Source organism: Berkeleyomyces rouxiae (genome assembly GCF_048999995.1).
Source record: "Berkeleyomyces rouxiae strain 22BRR77 chromosome Unknown BrBRR77_ptg000002l, whole genome shotgun sequence".
In the NCBI taxonomy this organism is placed as follows: domain Eukaryota; kingdom Fungi; phylum Ascomycota; class Sordariomycetes; order Microascales; family Ceratocystidaceae; genus Berkeleyomyces; species Berkeleyomyces rouxiae.
In genome coordinates, this window is record NW_027396492.1 from 3,712,116 (window position 1) to 3,730,240 (window position 18,125).

General features: G+C 51.0%; 5 protein-coding genes across 5 annotated transcripts; 2 read left to right on the plus strand and 3 right to left on the minus strand.

Annotated features, from left to right (window-relative positions):
- Positions 1-3,826: 3,826 nt before the first annotated feature.
- On the minus strand, positions 3,827-7,447 carry BROUX77_002606 (uncharacterized protein; the record flags this gene model as incomplete). Its single annotated transcript, XM_073747165.1, has 1 exon — positions 3,827-7,447. One exon carries the CDS (start codon positions 7,445-7,447, stop codon positions 3,827-3,829), a length of 3,621 nt encoding a protein of 1,206 aa, XP_073607688.1.
- A 50-nt stretch (positions 7,448-7,497) lies between these two features.
- BROUX77_002607 (uncharacterized protein) lies at positions 7,498-8,799 on the minus strand (the record flags this gene model as incomplete). The annotated part of the gene is made up of 1 exon (XM_073747166.1): positions 7,498-8,799. The coding sequence occupies one exon, from the start codon at positions 8,797-8,799 to the stop codon at positions 7,498-7,500; it is 1,302 nt and encodes a 433-aa protein (XP_073607689.1).
- Positions 8,800-9,802: 1,003 nt separating this feature from the next.
- On the minus strand, positions 9,803-10,552 carry BROUX77_002608 (uncharacterized protein; the record flags this gene model as incomplete). Its single annotated transcript, XM_073747168.1, has 1 exon — positions 9,803-10,552. One exon carries the CDS (start codon positions 10,550-10,552, stop codon positions 9,803-9,805), a length of 750 nt encoding a protein of 249 aa, XP_073607690.1.
- A 1,067-nt stretch (positions 10,553-11,619) lies between these two features.
- On the plus strand, positions 11,620-12,786 carry BROUX77_002609 (uncharacterized protein; the record flags this gene model as incomplete). The annotated part of the gene is made up of 1 exon (XM_073747169.1): positions 11,620-12,786. The coding sequence occupies one exon, from the start codon at positions 11,620-11,622 to the stop codon at positions 12,784-12,786; it is 1,167 nt and encodes a 388-aa protein (XP_073607691.1).
- A 1,319-nt stretch (positions 12,787-14,105) lies between these two features.
- BROUX77_002610 (uncharacterized protein) lies at positions 14,106-17,492 on the plus strand (the record flags this gene model as incomplete). The annotated part of the gene is made up of 1 exon (XM_073747170.1): positions 14,106-17,492. The coding sequence occupies one exon, from the start codon at positions 14,106-14,108 to the stop codon at positions 17,490-17,492; it is 3,387 nt and encodes a 1,128-aa protein (XP_073607692.1).
- Between the last annotated feature and the right edge of the window lie 633 nt (positions 17,493-18,125).

Below are 18,125 nucleotides of genomic sequence, written 5' to 3' on the forward strand. Positions count from 1 at the left end.
AGAGTACCGAGTTACCTAATAGCGATGATCTATAGTGTGCAAGCCGGCCACACCCGAGTAGATAAACCGGAGTGACACCTCAAGGTTACACAGACCACCAAGTGGTATAACCGTATCATCATACGTCCTTGGAACATTAGCGTGACACAACGGAAGCGGGGTAAGGTGCCAGGCATAACCCTATGCAATGGCAATGGCAAGAATGGCTATTCATGACAGTATGCTCCTTTTAAATGACTGATTTCCACAGCAGTACTAAGATCGCCACATCCTAGACTAGAATCAAGTCGGAGAATTCGCAAAAGGAAGCCGGGCATCTAGGGACACGGAAGTCCACCGGGCTTTGCAGAATCGGAACAGAAGGAATAAGCCAACCATACGGGTCTAGACACAGCATGACTCCGCAGGCAAGAATTGTAGATCTCGATGCACCAACAACATCGTGACGTATAGGGGATCAACGGAATCCCTAGCATGAAAGCTTGTACATCTGATCAACATAAAACAAGGCCTTGAAGTGCAACGACAACTTCGTAAGGGCCTCGTGTCCACAGACAAGAGGAAGGTAAAAAAGAATGGGAATAACGAAAGGCAACCTCATCAACCGAGGGGCAGCACCAAGGATCTTAAGTGGGAATAAGTTGAGAACGCAGCTCAGTACCCGCAAAGGCAAAGGTTTTTCAACCTTGTTGTCCTCCCTAGTTATGGCATTGGTCATAGAAGTAAGAGCCAGGCCTGTAGGTTATAACAAACAACAATCGCTCAGTTCCATAGCCCATAAATCTGTTGCCTGCAAGATGCAGAAGGTCCCCTGAGAACTACCAAGTTCTGGTAACAAGTGTACACCAGAGTGGCTACTCAGTTGGCACAATCATCAATCGCCGCGACATAATCGCCTCCACAATAGCTAAGAACCCCCTGGGACATGGTTCGATGGATGTAAACGAACACGATTCCGGTTGTGGGAGAATAGACTAACATGTGTAATGGGGACTCATCATCGATCGGGTAATTGGTATATGACAACAGACAGCATGGAAACAAAGACGTGCAGGATCCGTAAAGAGTATTGGTGAAAGGGGAAAACAAGAAATTGGTAAAGTCAGCTTGTCAAACTTGGCAGTATTTCAGCACAAGATACAAGACTGGCCTGCACCACCATAGGCAGGACTTCGAAGAGGGACATCGTGTTTCTTTTAACGAGAAGAAAAACAACAAGATATTGTCCAAAAGAGAGAGGCAGAGAGTAGGCCCAAGTGAAGACACAAAGAGGTCGCAGAAAGGAGACATAGAGTAGTCGCAAGTAGACGTAACAGAGTCGAAGAAAGTAACAGGCAAGAGAGCTGTCCAAAGTAGAGGACACAGAACATGTCACAAGAAGTAGACGTATAGTGGTCGTAAGTAGACACAACAACAGCCGAAAGAAAATAGTCCGAACAGTGGCCTAACGCATTAGACACAACTGTGGCACGAAGACTAGACATAACTGTCAAGAAGTGGGACAGAAGCGAGCTGTTAACAAAGCGAGTAGACAGCAACTGTCAATACCCAGACAGACACGGGCTGTCAGCAAAGCGAGTAGATATAAACTATCAATACCCGGACAGACACGAGCTGTCGGCAATTATAACCCAGCAGGGGTCAAACGCAAGCACCATAGTGGTCAAAGAAGAGACACAAAAAAAGCAGTCGCCGATGGACACACGGTGTCACAAGGAAGAGGCATTAAGAGGTGTCAACCCAAAGAACAGACACGAGCTGTTCGTAGAACCAACGAGCTCAGCAAAGAACAGACACTAGCTGCTGATATCATATAAATAGACCCAACAGGAGTCAAAACAATTAGGCAAGACAAAGGCCAAGAAATACAGACACAGAGGTCTAAAAACAGACATAAACTGTCCAAGAAATCCCACAAGAACTCAATAACATGCTTTGGCACAATGGCAGGTGTGTGAGTAAACTCAACAACAACACTTTATACACTCAGGTACCATGTTGTAACTCAAAGTAATCTGGGAGTTGGCAACATCATTGCTGCAAGCCAAAAGGTGCATAGCTGGTAGACATGGCTTTCTGGAAACCCCCGTTCAGATGTGGCAAGTTGTAACGACTGGTTGATGCGGGACCAAATGAACAGCTTATAAAATAAGGTAGTTGACCGCCCGTAAATCAACAGAAGATCGTACACTGCCTGGTTCCCGAGGACAAAGAATCGGAGAAGCCAACACTGAAGAAGTAGGGGCAATGAAGCCACGTGTGAGCATGCCATCCAGGTTTTGCTTGACAAGTTGCAAATTTAGATGTGCATCATCAGACGGAAGAGTATTGATATGTTCGGCAGTCGAGACAAGATTAACAGCATGACCTGCGTCTTGACAAGAGGTGGTTGAAGGTACACCATCCCGCAAGAACACCGGACGCAAATCATAATAACTGTCCGAACTGCATTCGGGATATCGCTTGTGCACTTGTTCTAGCCGTAGGTCATCCTGATCAACAGGATCGAGAACCTGCTCAGCGGTAGTGCGGTGAGCCCGCCGGTTCTCATTGCTTGCAGTGGAACGCAAAGCTTGAGACGACATTAGCCTAGAGGAACAAAGTGCTTCAACGAAATTAAAGGAGCTGGGACAGAGACAGTGCCATCAACTGACTGTCCACAGAAGAAGAGAAGTAGATTGAGAAATGGAATCAACTAAGAACCAGAAAGAGCCGAGTTATGACTAGCGGACGAAGAAGGTTGTGTAACAACAGCAGCGCTAGTATGATCATAGGAAGACGGGATATCGGCCGTAGTCGAGAGCCGGAACGAAAAGAAGAATAAGGTGTGCTAAAGAATAACAAAGAGTTGGAAGAATGTGTGAGTCTTTAAATGAAGCTTAACAAAATATTACGGATAGGGCCCAAGGAAACCATTAGGGTTCTAGAAAGCCAACGACTCAGGACAATGATAGGTTCCAGAGGTGGACAGTCAGGCCTGCGCGGATATACGGCCGGGAGGAGAGGATAGAACTCTCTAGGTCGTATGGTCGGTTTGAGGTAAAGAGGCACACTCAACTAATTGATCTTATAACACACGGAAGGGAATAAACAATCACAGGAACACTGAGGTAACGAAGACGACAGAAGGTACTGATGCAATGAAGGCTATCAAGAAACAAGTGATAATTAAAGATATAGTACTAAAGAAGAAGGTACTATCGAAGAAGTGATACTATAAACTAGTATACAAAGAAGAATGGCAAAAGGGGTGTATGTGATTGTTAAGCTTGGGGAGCAAGAGTTAACCTGATCACACAGGGCAGAAGGCAACGCTATTTAAGGCGTTGCAGATTCTGACAACAGAGATCTTCCCAAGCTAGAACCAAATCACAGATAACCGAAAGTGGGGACATACGTAACTCAACGTTACCAGACGCTACTATCAAACCGGATGTTAGTTCACGAGATAAACCAACACGGCAGCAGCAGAACTGAAAATCCCTCAAGACACCCAGGCAACGATATGTCGCGTTACAGCGATATCGGCCTAACAGGTGTGGGCCCCACGCTCAAACGCTGTTGACACAAAAGGAACGAGAATAGCAGTCAACTCAGAATAAGCTGCATCAACTGCAGAGTACCGAGTTACCTAATAGCGATGATCTATAGTGTGCAAGCCGGCCACACCCGAGTAGATAAACCGGAGTGACACCTCAAGGTTACACAGACCACCAAGTGGTATAACCGTATCATCATACGTCCTTGGAACATTAGCGTGACACAACGGAAGCGGGGTAAGGTGCCAGGCATAACCCTATGCAATGGCAATGGCAAGAATGGCTATTCATGACATCCTCCCTCTCCTCCGGGGGACTGCTGGCAACTTCCAGGGGCACTCGTGGGTCTGCTCGTATCTCTCGAGCGCTGCTGTGTCTAGGACGTGTGACAAGGGTTCCCATGTTGGCTCTGCCCATCCAGTCCACTGGACGAGCACTTTGTGACGTTTGTCGACGACCTTGTGTTGTAGGATCTCGTCGACAAGGTACTCGCCAGCCACTAAATCGCCGGAGGCTTCTTCGGGCGCGATTGCAGGTGGTTCCGGGTTGGCTAAGACTTGGGAAGGCAGAGGGTCATCACGGGCGCGGCGGACAAGACTCACGTGGAAGACGGGGTGGATACCGGTGGGCGTGTCTAGTTTGACAGCGTGCGTACCGACGACTTGGATAACGCGGTAGGGCAAGGCAAGCCAGTCGAGTGTCTTCGAGGGGCGGATGGTGCGCACGTTGCGCAGACGCAGGTAGACTCGGTCGCCGACTTTGAAAGCTTCCGCTGCCTGGCGTCCCCGGTTGGCATGTCGTTCCTGTGTTTCAAGGGCGAATGCCATGGAGGCCTGGGCGAACGCGGTTGCGTCGCGGTGCTTGGCGAGCCAGTTGTGGCCGGCAGTGGCGGGGGAAACGGTGGAGCCTGGTTCGTGGTCGGTAGTCATGTCAAGGGGGTCAATGTTGTAACCATGGGTGAAGAAAAAAGGGGAAAGGCCAGTGGCAGTAGCGGTGCGATTGTTCAGGGCGACCTGGGCTTGGGGGAGAAGTGCAGCCCAGTCGTCTTGCAGGAAAACAGTGAAGGCACGGAGGTAGGTCTCGATCTCCTGGTTGGAGCGCTCTTGGGCGCCGTCGGTCTCGGGATGGAACGCAGTGGAGAGGCGGCGGGTGATGGAGAGCTGGCGACAGACTTCTGTCCAGAATAAACCGGTGAACTGGGGACCTCGGTCGGACGTGATGGCGCGGGGTAGACCATGGTGGGCAAAGACGTGTGTGATGAAGGCTCTGGCTACGTCAGAGGCAGTATACGATTTCAGCGGTATCAAGATTTTACTCTTTGACAGCCGGTCTGTAATACCTAAGATAGTAGTGCAGCCTTCGGACTCAGGGAGACCGACGATGAAATCCATGGCGAGTTCTTGCCAGGCACGGTCCGGGACGGGCAGGGGCTTCAGGAGGCCACGCTTCTGGTCGCGCCAAATCTTGCTTTTACCGCAAGTGTCGCAATTACCAACGAAGCGGCGGACATCGTCAGAGAGGCCAGGCCAAGCGTAGGAGCGGCTGACTAGATCACGGGTTGCTGATCCTCCAGGGTGACCGGTGAGCGTGGAGTCGTGGACTTGCTGGATGATACGAGTGCGGAGGGGCTCGTAGTACGGGATCCACAGGCGGTCACGCCAGAGGAGACGGGTGGCGGAGTCGAGGGTACACTCGCTGATCTGCCAAGGAAGGCCCCACTCGTTGGGGAACGAGCGGGCTTGTTCTTGGACAGCTTGTCGCGCTTGCCAATAACGTTCGTTATGGGTAAGTGCCGAGTGCCAGAGGGTCTGGAGTTCCGGGTCAGCAAAAGGGGCATCTAGGGCAGCGTGGTCGAGGGTCAGGGTTCCTTCAGGGTCTTTGTCAGGCTCTTTAGCCCAAACGGCGGCGGCAATGACGAAGTCGGGCCCGTCAGGGCGCAGAACTTGGTGGACACGGGACTGGAGGCGTTCATCGGAGAGGTCTTGGGGCAGGTCTTGGTCGCGGCGGGAAAGGGCATCGGAGGTCACTTGAGTAACGCCGGGTCGATGAATTAACCGAAAGTCGAACTCGGACAATTCATGGGCCCAGCGGCGTTGGCGTTCTGACAGGGTTCTTTGCTTCTGGAAGTACAAAAGGTTCTGGTGGTCGGTGTGTACTTCGAACGGGATGCCAGCGAGGTAGGAGCGCCAAGCGCGGAGGCAGGAGTGGATGGCCAACATTTCCTTATCGTGGATAGGATAGTTGACTTCCGCTGGGCTGAGCTTTCGCGAGAAGTAAGCAACAGGACGCCAAAGAGAATCAGCACCTTGCTGTCTGAGGGAACCTCCCAGGGCCCAGCCGGAAGCATCGGCTTCAACGATGGTGGGGAGGTCAGGGTCAAAGGTGGCAAGGAGCGGGGCAGAGACAAGGGCCTTCTTCAAAGCTTCAAACGAACGGAGTTGTTCGTCTTCCCACTTGAAGGGTTGATCCTTCTTGGTCAGCAGAGTCAGGGGAGCAGCGACGGTGGAGTATTCGGGGACAAAACAGCGGTAGAAGTTGGCAAACCCAAGAAAACTACGGACTCCGCGGACAGACGTGGGAGCCTCCCATTCCTGGATAGCCTTGACTTTGTCTGGGTCTGCACGGATGCCGGAGCCGGGTTCAACGATGAAACCAAGGTACTTGATGGACGGGGACTCAAATTCACTTTTATCCCAGTCAAGCTGTAAGCCAGCATCTCCGAGAGCGCGGATGATCTGACAGACAAGGTTACGGTGTTCTTTGCGGGAGTCAGAGCTGTAGATCACTACATCGTCGAGGTAAGCAGAGCAGGAGATACCGAGCCAGCGGGAGAGCACATGATTGATAAAACGTTGGAAAGCAGCAGGAGCACCAGTGAGGCCGAAAGGGGTGACTAGCCATTCATACGCTCCGAGATGGGTGCGGAAGGCCGTGTAGGCTTCACTACCTTCTTTCAGGCGGAGACGGTGGAACGCGGAGATTACATCGACCTTGGAGACGTACTTGGCGGCAGCGATGTCACGGAGGGTGTCGTTGATCAGTGGTAACGGGTAACCATCCTTCTCTGTGACGCTGTTCAGGGCACGGTAGTCTACGCAAAAACGAAGACCACCACCAGGTTTCTTCACGAAGATGACAGGAGCACCTCCCTCAGCACTACTGGCTCGGATAAAGCCAGCGTCGAGCAAGTCGTAGAGAGTTTTCCGGAGCAGCAGCAGTTCTTCTCGGCTCATTGAGTACAGAGGGCACGAGGGCGGGGACAAGCCTGGTTTAAGGCGGATCTCTGTATCAATGCCAGGGCGGTTCGGGGGGAGCTCGGAAGCTTTCTTCCTGTCGAAAGCGTCGATGACAGGAAGGAGCCACTCGGGACAGTTGGCGCGGGGGTCGGTGTAAATTTTGGCCTTGAGGGCCTTCTCAATGTCGTGAAGAGTGGCGGAGAAGATGCGGACATTGTGAGAACGGCGGGCTCTGAGGTGAAAGGCGCGGACGGCGTGGGCAGTAACAGGGAGGACATCGGGATTGGCAGTACAGTTGGTAAGACGAAGGGGAGTGGGCAAGCGGATGAAGACTTCGTTCTGGGCAGGGCGGAGGGAAGCGTCGTGCTTGGCAATCCAGCCTTGACCCAGGATGAGGTCCTCAGTCTGACCAGGGACGATGTAAGCGTAGAGTTTCTCGTCCAATCCTCCGAGACCAAGGTCAAAAACGGCGACTTGATCGATGACGGGTGGGTTTTGGTCATTAACTACTTGAGCAATTGGACGAGGGCAGATGGGCAGGATAGTAGCGTGGGCGCGGGTGGCGGTGCGCGGAGAGACGGTGGCAAGACACAGGCAACCGGAGTCGACGAAGGCAGAGGTAGAACAAGTTTTATTGAGAACAACATCTATATAGGTACCTCTAGCCCCCATTTCCTCCCGAGCGATCTTCTCTCCTTGGGGCTCTAGACGGCGACGTTCGCCTAGAGCTCTCCATTTCCCGACATGTCGCGGGACGCGGGCGTGGGCACAGGCAGGGGCAGAGCTGGGGTCGGCGCAGCAAGCTGGGGAAGGTTGGTGGAGCGGACAGGGACGGTAGTAGTGGGGACAAAGTTCAGTGGACAGTTCTGGCGCAGATGGCCAGTCTGGCGGCAGCGGAAGCAGGCGCGGTTGCGGCGGAGGCGCTCGCGCTCCTCGTCGGTCAGGGGCTGAAGGGCCGTGGCAGTGACAGTGGGAGTCCAATCCATAGCATCGGGGTGACGAGCAGCAGCCGACGGGGGAACGGAGGAAACAAAAGGGCCAGCAGGAGCAGGGGAAACAGGGTGGGCAGCGTACGGAGAGTAGGTCGTGTTATCAGTGAAAGCGGAGTAGTGGCCGCGGCGGGGACGAGGTAGGAATTGCTCAGCCTTGGAAGCGACGTTTTGCATGCAGTTGGTAAATTCAGGGTACGTCGCGGGGACGTTGACATAGACCATCGCTTGTCGGAGGGCAGGCGCCATGGCGGTTTGCAACTTCGAAATGCGGTTGCGGTCGCCAATGATGTTGGCGTCCTGTAGGACTTTTTCGAAGCGGGGCAGGAACAAGGCGAAGGGTTCAGAGGGTCCCTGGCGCATGTTGTCCAGGTGGAAGAGAGCACGGTCAGCAGCAAAGGGGTCGATGAATATGGAGTCCAAGTACTCCAGGAACTGGTGGGGCCCGGTGTCGTTCAGCAAGCCCTGCTCGAAGTACGCCACGACGAGGTTCTGGGCTTCTACCGTCATACGCGCAAAAAGGTACGCGTATTGCTTGCGGTGGTCACCGATTGACTCGCTGTCCAGTGCAAGCTTGGAGCGGGCACTCAGGGCCCAGACGCGGTAGGCAGAGCGTTGGCCGGAAAACAAGGCGATATCCGGGAGGGCACGCTTCCTCGGTTCGAGGTTTCTTTCCGTAGTTGCAACGGGCACGGGAGCAGCGGGGACAGCAGTGGGGACAGGGGACGCAGGGACGACGGCGGGAGCGGAAGTAGCGGTGGCAGCACGGGCAAAAGCTTGGAGATCGGCGATGGCCTGATCTCGTTTTTGTTGGCCACTGTTGAACTCGTCGCGCAATTGTTGTTGCGCGTGGTCGTGCTTCTCGTTGAGCTGCTGGATGGCTTGCAGCAGATCTTGAAGCGACGGGGCCGCCGGGGCTGGAACAGGGACAGTAGGATCGGACATGGCTGTCGGAGGAGGCTCAGAGTCGAAGAAGACGGTGTTGTTGGAAGTGGTGTCAGAGTCGGGGTCGGTGGTAGGTGCACAGTAGGGCATGTGACGGTGGAACAAAAGAGGAACAGAGAGAAACGATGTACAGGTGGCGGGTGGTAACGAGGAAAAGGTACGAAGACAGGGTAAAAGAAACGAGGACAGTGTAAACAAGGGTAGATCTGTTTCTATTGTAAGGCTTTACGGTCTAAAGGAGAACGCTTTTAGAACAGCAGAAATAAATTAAGAAACAGATAAAGAGAAAAGACTAATGTACAAGAAAACGGGCGGAAACAACACTATCTATATACGCGCGGTAGAGGTATGACGCGTACCCTTGACAACGACGGTGTGCACACGGGTTTGGCAGGCGGTGAGTAACGGCGGTGTGCAAGGCGGTGTGGACGGCGGTGTAAACGGCGGTGAGGGCGGAGCCTGAGCCTACCTCGATCCATAGATCGTTACACGAATCCATCCCTTGTCCAAATGGTCTGCGAGCGTCTTGCGCAGAACCAACAATTCATCTCTCGACATGTTGTACAGGGGGCCCCATGGAACCTCTTTCTCTCGTCCTTGGTCGTCTTTCTTCATCTTTATGGCGTGGTCGATGAGAGCGGTTCACTAAGTACAAGAGAGTCTTGCAGTTATGACCAGAATGCTGTTTATTATCTTTTGATGGAGAGAAAAAGGTAGAAGAAAGACTAAACTAAACAGCGGATTTGGGTCTACTATATAGACATTTTTGTGCTTACAAATGCAAGTTCCCGATCGGCTCAATATCCCTCCGTGAGCTCCTTATGTCCGAGTTTTCGGCGATAACTCGAGGTTAACTCCGATCCCGTCGGAATCCCTCAGTTTCCCTCGGAACACTTCGGACCTTTTTGCATCCTGCCGGATTAGGCGAATCCTACCCACGGACCTCAAGTCCGACCCGGTCCGAGCTCTCCGAAGCCTCCGAAGAGTTGCCGAAGTTCATCCGAAACCTTGTCCAAATTCGGTGAAACGACCTGCATTCGAAAGCACTGGATCAGCTCTGTCTGATCCAACCACGGGTTCTCAACCCGTAACATTACCCCCCTCTTCTCCTCTGTGTGGGCGGCCCTGTCCTCGCACCGGCTTCTGGTTCACCAACGTCATCGTCGTCTCCAAACTTCGCTTCAAAGGCGTCCAGTGCTTCAGTCTCCTCAAAATCGGCTCGTGGTCTCCAATCGGGCTCTGCGTATCCAACCCATTTAACGAGTAGTTCTCTTCGAAATCCCCTTCCAATGCGTCTTCGTCGACTTCTCAGGATTTGTTCGACTAAAAATTCAGGCTCGCCGTAGTCGTTCTCTTCAATGTGTGGAGGCTGGGCATCGTCTGTTTCTTGGGAGGGCAACGGGTTGTTCGGTGCTCGTTTAAGGAGGTCGACATGGAAGCGGGGATGGATGTTTGTTGGTACATCAAGCTCGACCACATGGGGAGAAACCACTTTCGTGACGCGGTACTTGGCATTGGCCCAAGCAAGCTTCTTCAACAGTTGCGGAGTGCTGATATTTTTGAGTTTTAACCATACAAGGTCACCCACTTCGAAGCGTTCCTGGGCACCACGTGATCTGTTTGCCTGGTCTTCCATTTCCTGTTGACGGGTGGCCATTGCTGCTTGTGCCAGTTCCCAACCTTCGCGTAGCTTTTGAACGAACTTCTCCGCATCTGTGGCCTCCAAAACTCCGTGAAGAGCCTGATCGGCGATGACCTGCTGAATTGGACTGACATGGTAGCCGTGCGTGAGGAAAAAGGGGCTCATTCCTGTCGAAGTGTTTCGGTTGTTGATTGCTAACATAGCGGATGGTAGCAGGTCGGGCCAGTCGTATTGTGAATAGGTAATGAATGCTCGTAGGTAGGCCAACACTTCCTGGTTCATCCTTTCTGTCGCCCCGTCGGTTTCTGGGTGGAAGGCAGTTGACAGTCTCTGTTCGATCCCTGTCAGTTCGCACAACTTGGTCCAAAATTCGCTCGTCCAATTGCTTCCACGGTCTGATGTTGTCATGAATAGCCATCCTGACACTGCTCATGCTAAGGGTTATGCATGAGACCTACCCCACTCTTCTTTTCCACAACGCCGAAGGTCGGCGACCTATGAAGATGCGCTTATGGCACAGGTTGGTCTGTGTAGATCGTGAGTTGATCAACGGATATGAGGTTGTCGTGGGATGTGCTGAGCACGGGTGCTCTGATAGACGTTGTTCTGCTGCTGCGGAGTTTTCTTGTTGCAATTGCCATTGCGTGCTTAGGTGGGGGTTGTTATCTGGTTCGATTGTTACGAACCTGTTACGTCTTGTTTACACGAGACTTATCTTTTGTTCATAGTTAGATGTTGATTGTTTCTAGCTTGGGAAGACAGAGTTTTGTCAGGAGCGCCGACAACATAAATATCGTCGTCTCCTGCCCTGAGTTGATCAGGTTTACTCTTGTTCTCCAAGCTTAACAATCACATGCACTTGCTTACCTTCTTCTTCTTCTTTATACCATTCTGTTCTTGCTTTCTTTGCAGTTCAACCTTTCTTCTTCTTTGAAGTGTGTGATTGTTCCTCCTCCTTCCTCTTTGTGCCGCTCTATTCTCAGAATAGCCATCTAAGTTGTGTGTTGCCTCTTCATCTCAACCGACCATACGTCTTAGCACTCTGTCTAACTGACGTCTTCCTCCACAGGCCCGACTGTCCACCTCAGGAACCTATCATTGTCCCGAGTCGTTGGCTGTACCCGGAACCCTAATCCTTTCTTCGGGCCCTATCCGTAATATTTTGTTAAGCTTCATTTGAAGACCCGACGCTATTACAACTTTGGCTCTCTTTGGCACTTTTTTCTCTCCTCATTTATTTTTCCCTCTCTATTACGTTTCAACTCGCAATGGCCCTCACTCGCGAAATGATCGAGCATCTCAATACGTTCCTCCTGTCGATTCCTGACCGAACTCCTGAGAACTGGCATCTCGGTGCCCTTCCTAGGGAGTTCAGTGCTGAGATCAAAATGGCTATTGTGGCGGCTTACATGTCTGGTCTGCGCACCGACGATGGTGCCCCGCCCATCCCCGTTGGCTCTGTTCCTGATGCGGCTCAGGTTTACTGGGCTGCGTTCCAGGCTGGCGCTGAAGCCCGCTTCAACTCCCTTGAGTCTCTTCCCCGAGTCAAACGGGAAGAGGATGCCGATCCGTTGAAAGAGGCCGACAAGCATCTTGATGTCGTGCCCTATGATGGCAATCAGCAAGGCTTCCAGGCGTTCCAGAGGCAACTTGCGGTCAAATTTGCTGCTGCACCCAAGCACCACCGCACGGAGCAGCGCAAGCTGATGACTGCCTTCTCCTACCTTAGAGATGGCGCTCTGGATTGGGCCATGCCTCGGATGGACCCGGCCACTGGACACATGAACTTTGAAACGTACGACGATTTTATGAAATCGTTAGCTGAGGCTTTCGATGACCCTGACTGGCGCATGACTGCGACCCAGCAGATCTTCGACTTAAAGCAGACAGGTACTTGTACTGCCTATCACTCTGCTTTTACAACGCTGTTGAAGAAACTCGGTTGGGCCGACGCTGATTTCACCATTGCACTATTTCAGCGAGGCCTCAAGCCCCACATACAGGACGCTCTGGCTTGGAACACCTATCCTGCCCCTAAGGGAACGCTTGATCAGTTCGCTAATTTCTGCAACACGCTGGACAATACGATCAACAACCGAACCCGGGGAAACAACGGGAAAATCCAACCGCCTCCTGGTGTGGTCCCCTTTCAGCAAGATTCTCGTTCGAGAAATGCTGGCGCCCAAAAAGCTGTCCCCAACACCAAGCCAGCTAAGGGTACCTCTGCAGGTCCCGATGCCAACGGTCTACCCTTCCGTAAGACTGCTGACGGCAAAATGGCAAAGGGTGTTTGTTGGAAGTGTGGCGCAAAGGACCACATGCTAAAGGCTTGCCCCAAAAACAACCTTGCTCTTCGCGCAGCTACTGTCCCTTCTCCCTCCACTTCTACCCGGGCTCCCTCGACGGCCCCTGCGCCTGATGCGTCAAAAAACTAGAAGGGCTACCGACCCATTCCCCTCTGGTCCTGGCTAGCCCTGACGCTGCTGATGAGGGTCTCTTGAGAATCAGCACTTGTTCTCTTGATAATGCTATCGATTATGGTAACTCTCCCCCTCTGGTTATTCCTGTGACAGTGAATAATTCCATTGAGGCCTACGCTATGGTGGATTCGGGATCAACAACTTGTTTTGTGGATTCTGAATTTATAGCAAGGCATCAGATTCCTACTGTTCTCAAGGCCAGAGCCGAGTCGCTCCATGTTGTTGATGGTAGTGAAACTGCTGCGGGTAAAGTGACCCACCAAGTTCCTTTGTCCCTCTCTTTTCCTAATTATTCAGAAACTTTGGTTTTTCAAATCACGAAGCTTGGGGGCTACCACATCATCCTGGGGAAATGCTGGCTCGATATTACGGATAGGGCCCAAGGAAACCATTAGGGTTCTAGAAAGCCAACGACTCAGGACAATGATAGGTTCCAGAGGTGGACAGTCAGGCCTGCGCGGATATACGGCCGGGAGGAGAGGATAGAACTCTCTAGGTCGTATGGTCGGTTTGAGGTAAAGAGGCACACTCAACTAATTGATCTTATAACACACGGAAGGGAATAAACAATCACAGGAACACTGAGGTAACGAAGACGACAGAAGGTACTGATGCAATGAAGGCTATCAAGAAACAAGTGATAATTAAAGATATAGTACTAAAGAAGAAGGTACTATCGAAGAAGTGATACTATAAACTAGTATACAAAGAAGAATGGCAAAAGGGGTGTATGTGATTGTTAAGCTTGGGGAGCAAGAGTTAACCTGATCACACAGGGCAGAAGGCAACGCTATTTAAGGCGTTGCAGATTCTGACAACAGAGATCTTCCCAAGCTAGAACCAAATCACAGATAACCGAAAGTGGGGACATACGTAACTCAACGTTACCAGACGCTACTATCAAACCGGATGTTAGTTCACGAGATAAACCAACACGGCAGCAGCAGAACTGAAAATCCCTCAAGACACCCAGGCAACGATATGTCGCGTTACAGCGATATCGGCCTAACAGGTGTGGGCCCCACGCTCAAACGCTGTTGACACAAAAGGAACGAGAATAGCAGTCAACTCAGAATAAGCTGCATCAACTGCAGAGTACCGAGTTACCTAATAGCGATGATCTATAGTGTGCAAGCCGGCCACACCCGAGTAGATAAACCGGAGTGACACCTCAAGGTTACACAGACCACCAAGTGGTATAACCGTATCATCATACGTCCTTGGAACATTAGCGTGACACAACGGAAGCGGGGTAAGGTGCCAGGCATAACCCTATGCAATGGCAATGGCAAGAATGGCTATTCATGACACTCGACGCCCATAACCCGGAAATTTCTTGGCCTTCCAATACGCTCAAGATATCGGTTACTTCTACCGCCGATGGCAATGCTGTGGCAGCTTCTGATTCTTCTTCTTCTTCTTCTTCTGTTTCGACTGCTTCTACTGATTCTGGCGCTTCGTTTGATTTTTCTTATACAAAAAACGACAAAAATATTGCTTCTACCGCTGGCAGTCAGATTGAGGGATCTGCTCCTGCTTCAGCCACTTCACCCCTTCCTTCTTTTATTGCACAATCGTCAGCTGTGTCTTGTTCCTGTGTGACGGTGTCGTCTCAGGCTTTGCATCGCTTTGCCAAAGCTGAGAAACTACAGATTTATCGTGTCACCGCTCAGGAAGTCCTGGATTATCTCAATCAGGAGGACCTAACTCCGGAACAAGAGCATGCACGGCTCCTTGAACGCATCCCGAAGAAATACCATGACCTACTTCCTCTGTTCTCTCGAGAAGGTGCTGATCAACTACCACCTCACCGGGACATTGATCATGCGATTAACTTCGTTCCCGATGCGAAATACCCCAAGGCCCCGCTGTACGATATGACTCCACTCGAGTTACAGGCTGTCAAAAAATATCTAGATGGCATGCTTGCTAAAGGCTTTATTTCCTCTTCCTCTTCGCCGCTGGCTTCCCCGATTCTTTTTGCTAGGAAGCCAGGCAGTTTACGATTCTGTGTTGATTTCCGAGCCGTCAATGATATCACCATCAAAGACGTAACTCCTCTGCCTCGGATCAATGAATCACTGCGCACGGCGGCTACGGGAAACATTTTTACAAAGCTGGATCTGAGAGCTGCGTACCACTTGATTCGCATCAAGAAAGGTGATGAATACAAGACAGCTTTCAGAACTCGATATGGCATTTTTGAGTACAATGTGATGCCGTTTGGGCTCACCAATGCTCCTGCCACGTGTCAGAAATATGTCAGCGAGGTCTTGTCGGAGTATTTGGACATATTCTGTGTCTGTTACTTGGATGATATCTTGGTGTTCTCTCTGAACCAAGAGGAACATGATGTTCATGTGCGCAAAGTCCTGCTAAAATTAGCGCAGGCCAGTCTGTTTGTCAAGGGTGAAAAATGCGAATTCGACAAGACTGAAACTACCTTTGTTGGCTTTGTTATTTCAGCCGATGCTCTGAAGATGGACCCCGCTAAAGTTGCGGCTGTCCGTGAGTGGGAGGCTCCCCGAACTGTTAAGGGAGTCCAGTCCTTTTTGGGTTTTGCCAATTTCTATAGGAGGTTCATCCGTGACTTCTCTAGAATCTGCACACCTCTCTTCGAGTTGACTAAAAAGACGCAATCTTTTGTCTGGTCCTCTGAATGTGAGGCAGCATTTCACACCCTGAAGGACCTTTTCTGCTCTGAACCTATCCTCAAGCACTTTGATTACCTGTTGGACACTGTTATTGAAACAGACGCGTCTGACCGTGTAATATCTGCCGTCATGTCTCAATACCACCCGACTGACAAGGGGCTTCTACTACACCCCGTGGCCTATTTCTCTCAAAAAATGAATCCTGCCCAGTGTAACTACGGCGTAGGTGACAAGGAGTTGTTAGCCATTGTGGAGTCTCTAAAGTCGTGGCGATTCATGGTTGAAAGTCTGGAAAAACCTGTTCTGGTATTGACGGACCATCGGAATTTAGCCGTTCTTAAGCAAATTCCGGCCATGAACAGACGGCAAGCGAGGTGGGCTATGGAACTGAGCGAGTACCGTTATGTCATCACTTATAGGCCTGGCTCCTTGAATTCTAGAGCTGATGCCCTGACCAGACGCTACGAAGACCTCGTTTCTTCTTCTTCTGAGGAGGATAAAGAGCTGTGTGCTCCTATTATTCCCCCTGAAAATTTTATTGGTACCATGTCTTTGGTAGACGAGGTAAAAATCGCGCTATCCACGGACAAGTGGGCTCTTGATGTTATTTCTGCTCTTCGAGGCCAGTCGACCAAACCTCCAGATGTGGACCTCAGTGTCTGCAGGCTTGACAATGACGGTCTTTTGTTTGTCAACGACCTTCTATATTTGCCGAACGAGGATCTACGAGTTCGTGCATTGAAGAATTGTCATGATATTATGCCTAGCGGACACCCTGGACAAAAGAACACTTTTGAACTTCTTGTTCGGGAATACTGGTGGCCCGGGATGCGTCGTGATGTCATCCGGTACATCCGAAATTGTGAGGTCTGCCAACGGATCAAGTCCGCGCGACATAGTCCCTACGGTCTACTGAAACCTCTGACCATTCCGCAAGCTCGGTGGACATCTGTGTCCCTTGATTTTATCACCGGCTTGCCGGTCTCCAATTCTTTTGACATGATTCTCGTTGTCATCGATAGGCTTAGCAAAATGGCTCACTTTATACCTTGCGATTCCTCGCTGGATGCTGCAGGTTTTGCTAAGCTCTATTTGTCAGCAGTGTATAGGCTCCACGGTCTGCCATTGGACATTGTGTCCGACAGGGGTAGTCTGTTTACGTCGGCTTTTTCCAAGGCTTTAGCCAAACTGTTGGGCATAAAGCAAAATCTGAGTACTGCGTTCCACCCTCAGACCGATGGTCAGACTGAGCGTGTGAACTCTATTTTGGAGCAATACCTGCGGGGTTACACCAACTATAGACAGGACAATTGGGCTGATCTTTTGCCCTTGGCGGAGTTCTCTTACAATGACTCCGAGTCCAGTTCTACTATGCTGACGCCCTTCTTTGCGAACCACGGGTTTCACCCCAGAAGTGGGCGTGAGTCGCTCCCAGTCTCTGTGGAAAAAGGCCCGTTGCGGAACTTTGTTAAAGAGCTTGACAACATTTGTCAGTTTTTAAAGACTGAAATTACGTGGAGCCGTGAGCGGATGACCGAGTACGCGAATCGACACAAATCTTCCGCCCCTCTCCTTCGAGAAGGGGACTTAGTGTGGCTTTTGAGTAGAAATATTCGAACTACTCGTCCTTCAAAGAAGTTGGACTTCAAGAAGCTTGGCCCATTTAAGATTCTACGGAAGGTGTCTTCGCATGCCTACGAGTTGGCACTCCCTGCCACTATGAAGGTTCATCCCGTCTTCCACGTTTGTCTGCTGGAACCATGTGCGTCGGATCCTCTTCCTGGCCAGAAAAACCCTCCTCCTCCTCCCGTCATAGTAGATGGCGAGGAAGAATTTGTGGTCAAGGAAATTATAGGCGTGTCTTCGCGTGGCCCTCTGCAATATCAAGTAGTTTGGGAGGGCTATGAACATGATGGACCCTCCTGGGAACCTCTGGACCATTTAGCCAATGCACCTGAGAAGGTTGCAGAATTCTACAAGAGGATGCCTAACGCCAGACGATCTTAGTACTGCTGTGGAAATCAGTCATAAAAAGGGGGGCTACTGTCATGAATAGCCATCCTGACACTGCTCATGCTAAGGGTTATGCATGAGACCTACCCCACTCTTCTTTTCCACAACGCCGAAGGTCGGCGACCTATGAAGATGCGCTTATGGCACAGGTTGGTCTGTGTAGATCGTGAGTTGATCAACGGATATGAGGTTATCGTGGGATGTGCTGAGCACGGGTGCTCTGATAGACGTTGTTCTGCTGCTGCGGAGTTTTCTTGTTGCAATTGCCATTGCGTGCTTAGGTGGGGGTTGTTATCTGGTTCGATTGTTACGAACCTGTTACGTCTTGTTTACACGAGACTTATCTTTTGTTCATAGTTAGATGTTGATTGTTTCTAGCTTGGGAAGACAGAGTTTTGTCAGGAGCGCCGACAACATAAATATCGTCGTCTCCTGCCCTGAGTTGATCAGGTTTACTCTTGTTCTCCAAGCTTAACAATCACATGCACTTGCTTACCTTCTTCTTCTTCTTTATACCATTCTGTTCTTGCTTTCTTTGCAGTTCAACCTTTCTTCTTCTTTGAAGTGTGTGATTGTTCCTCCTCCTTCCTCTTTGTGCCGCTCTATTCTCAGAATAGCCATCTAAGT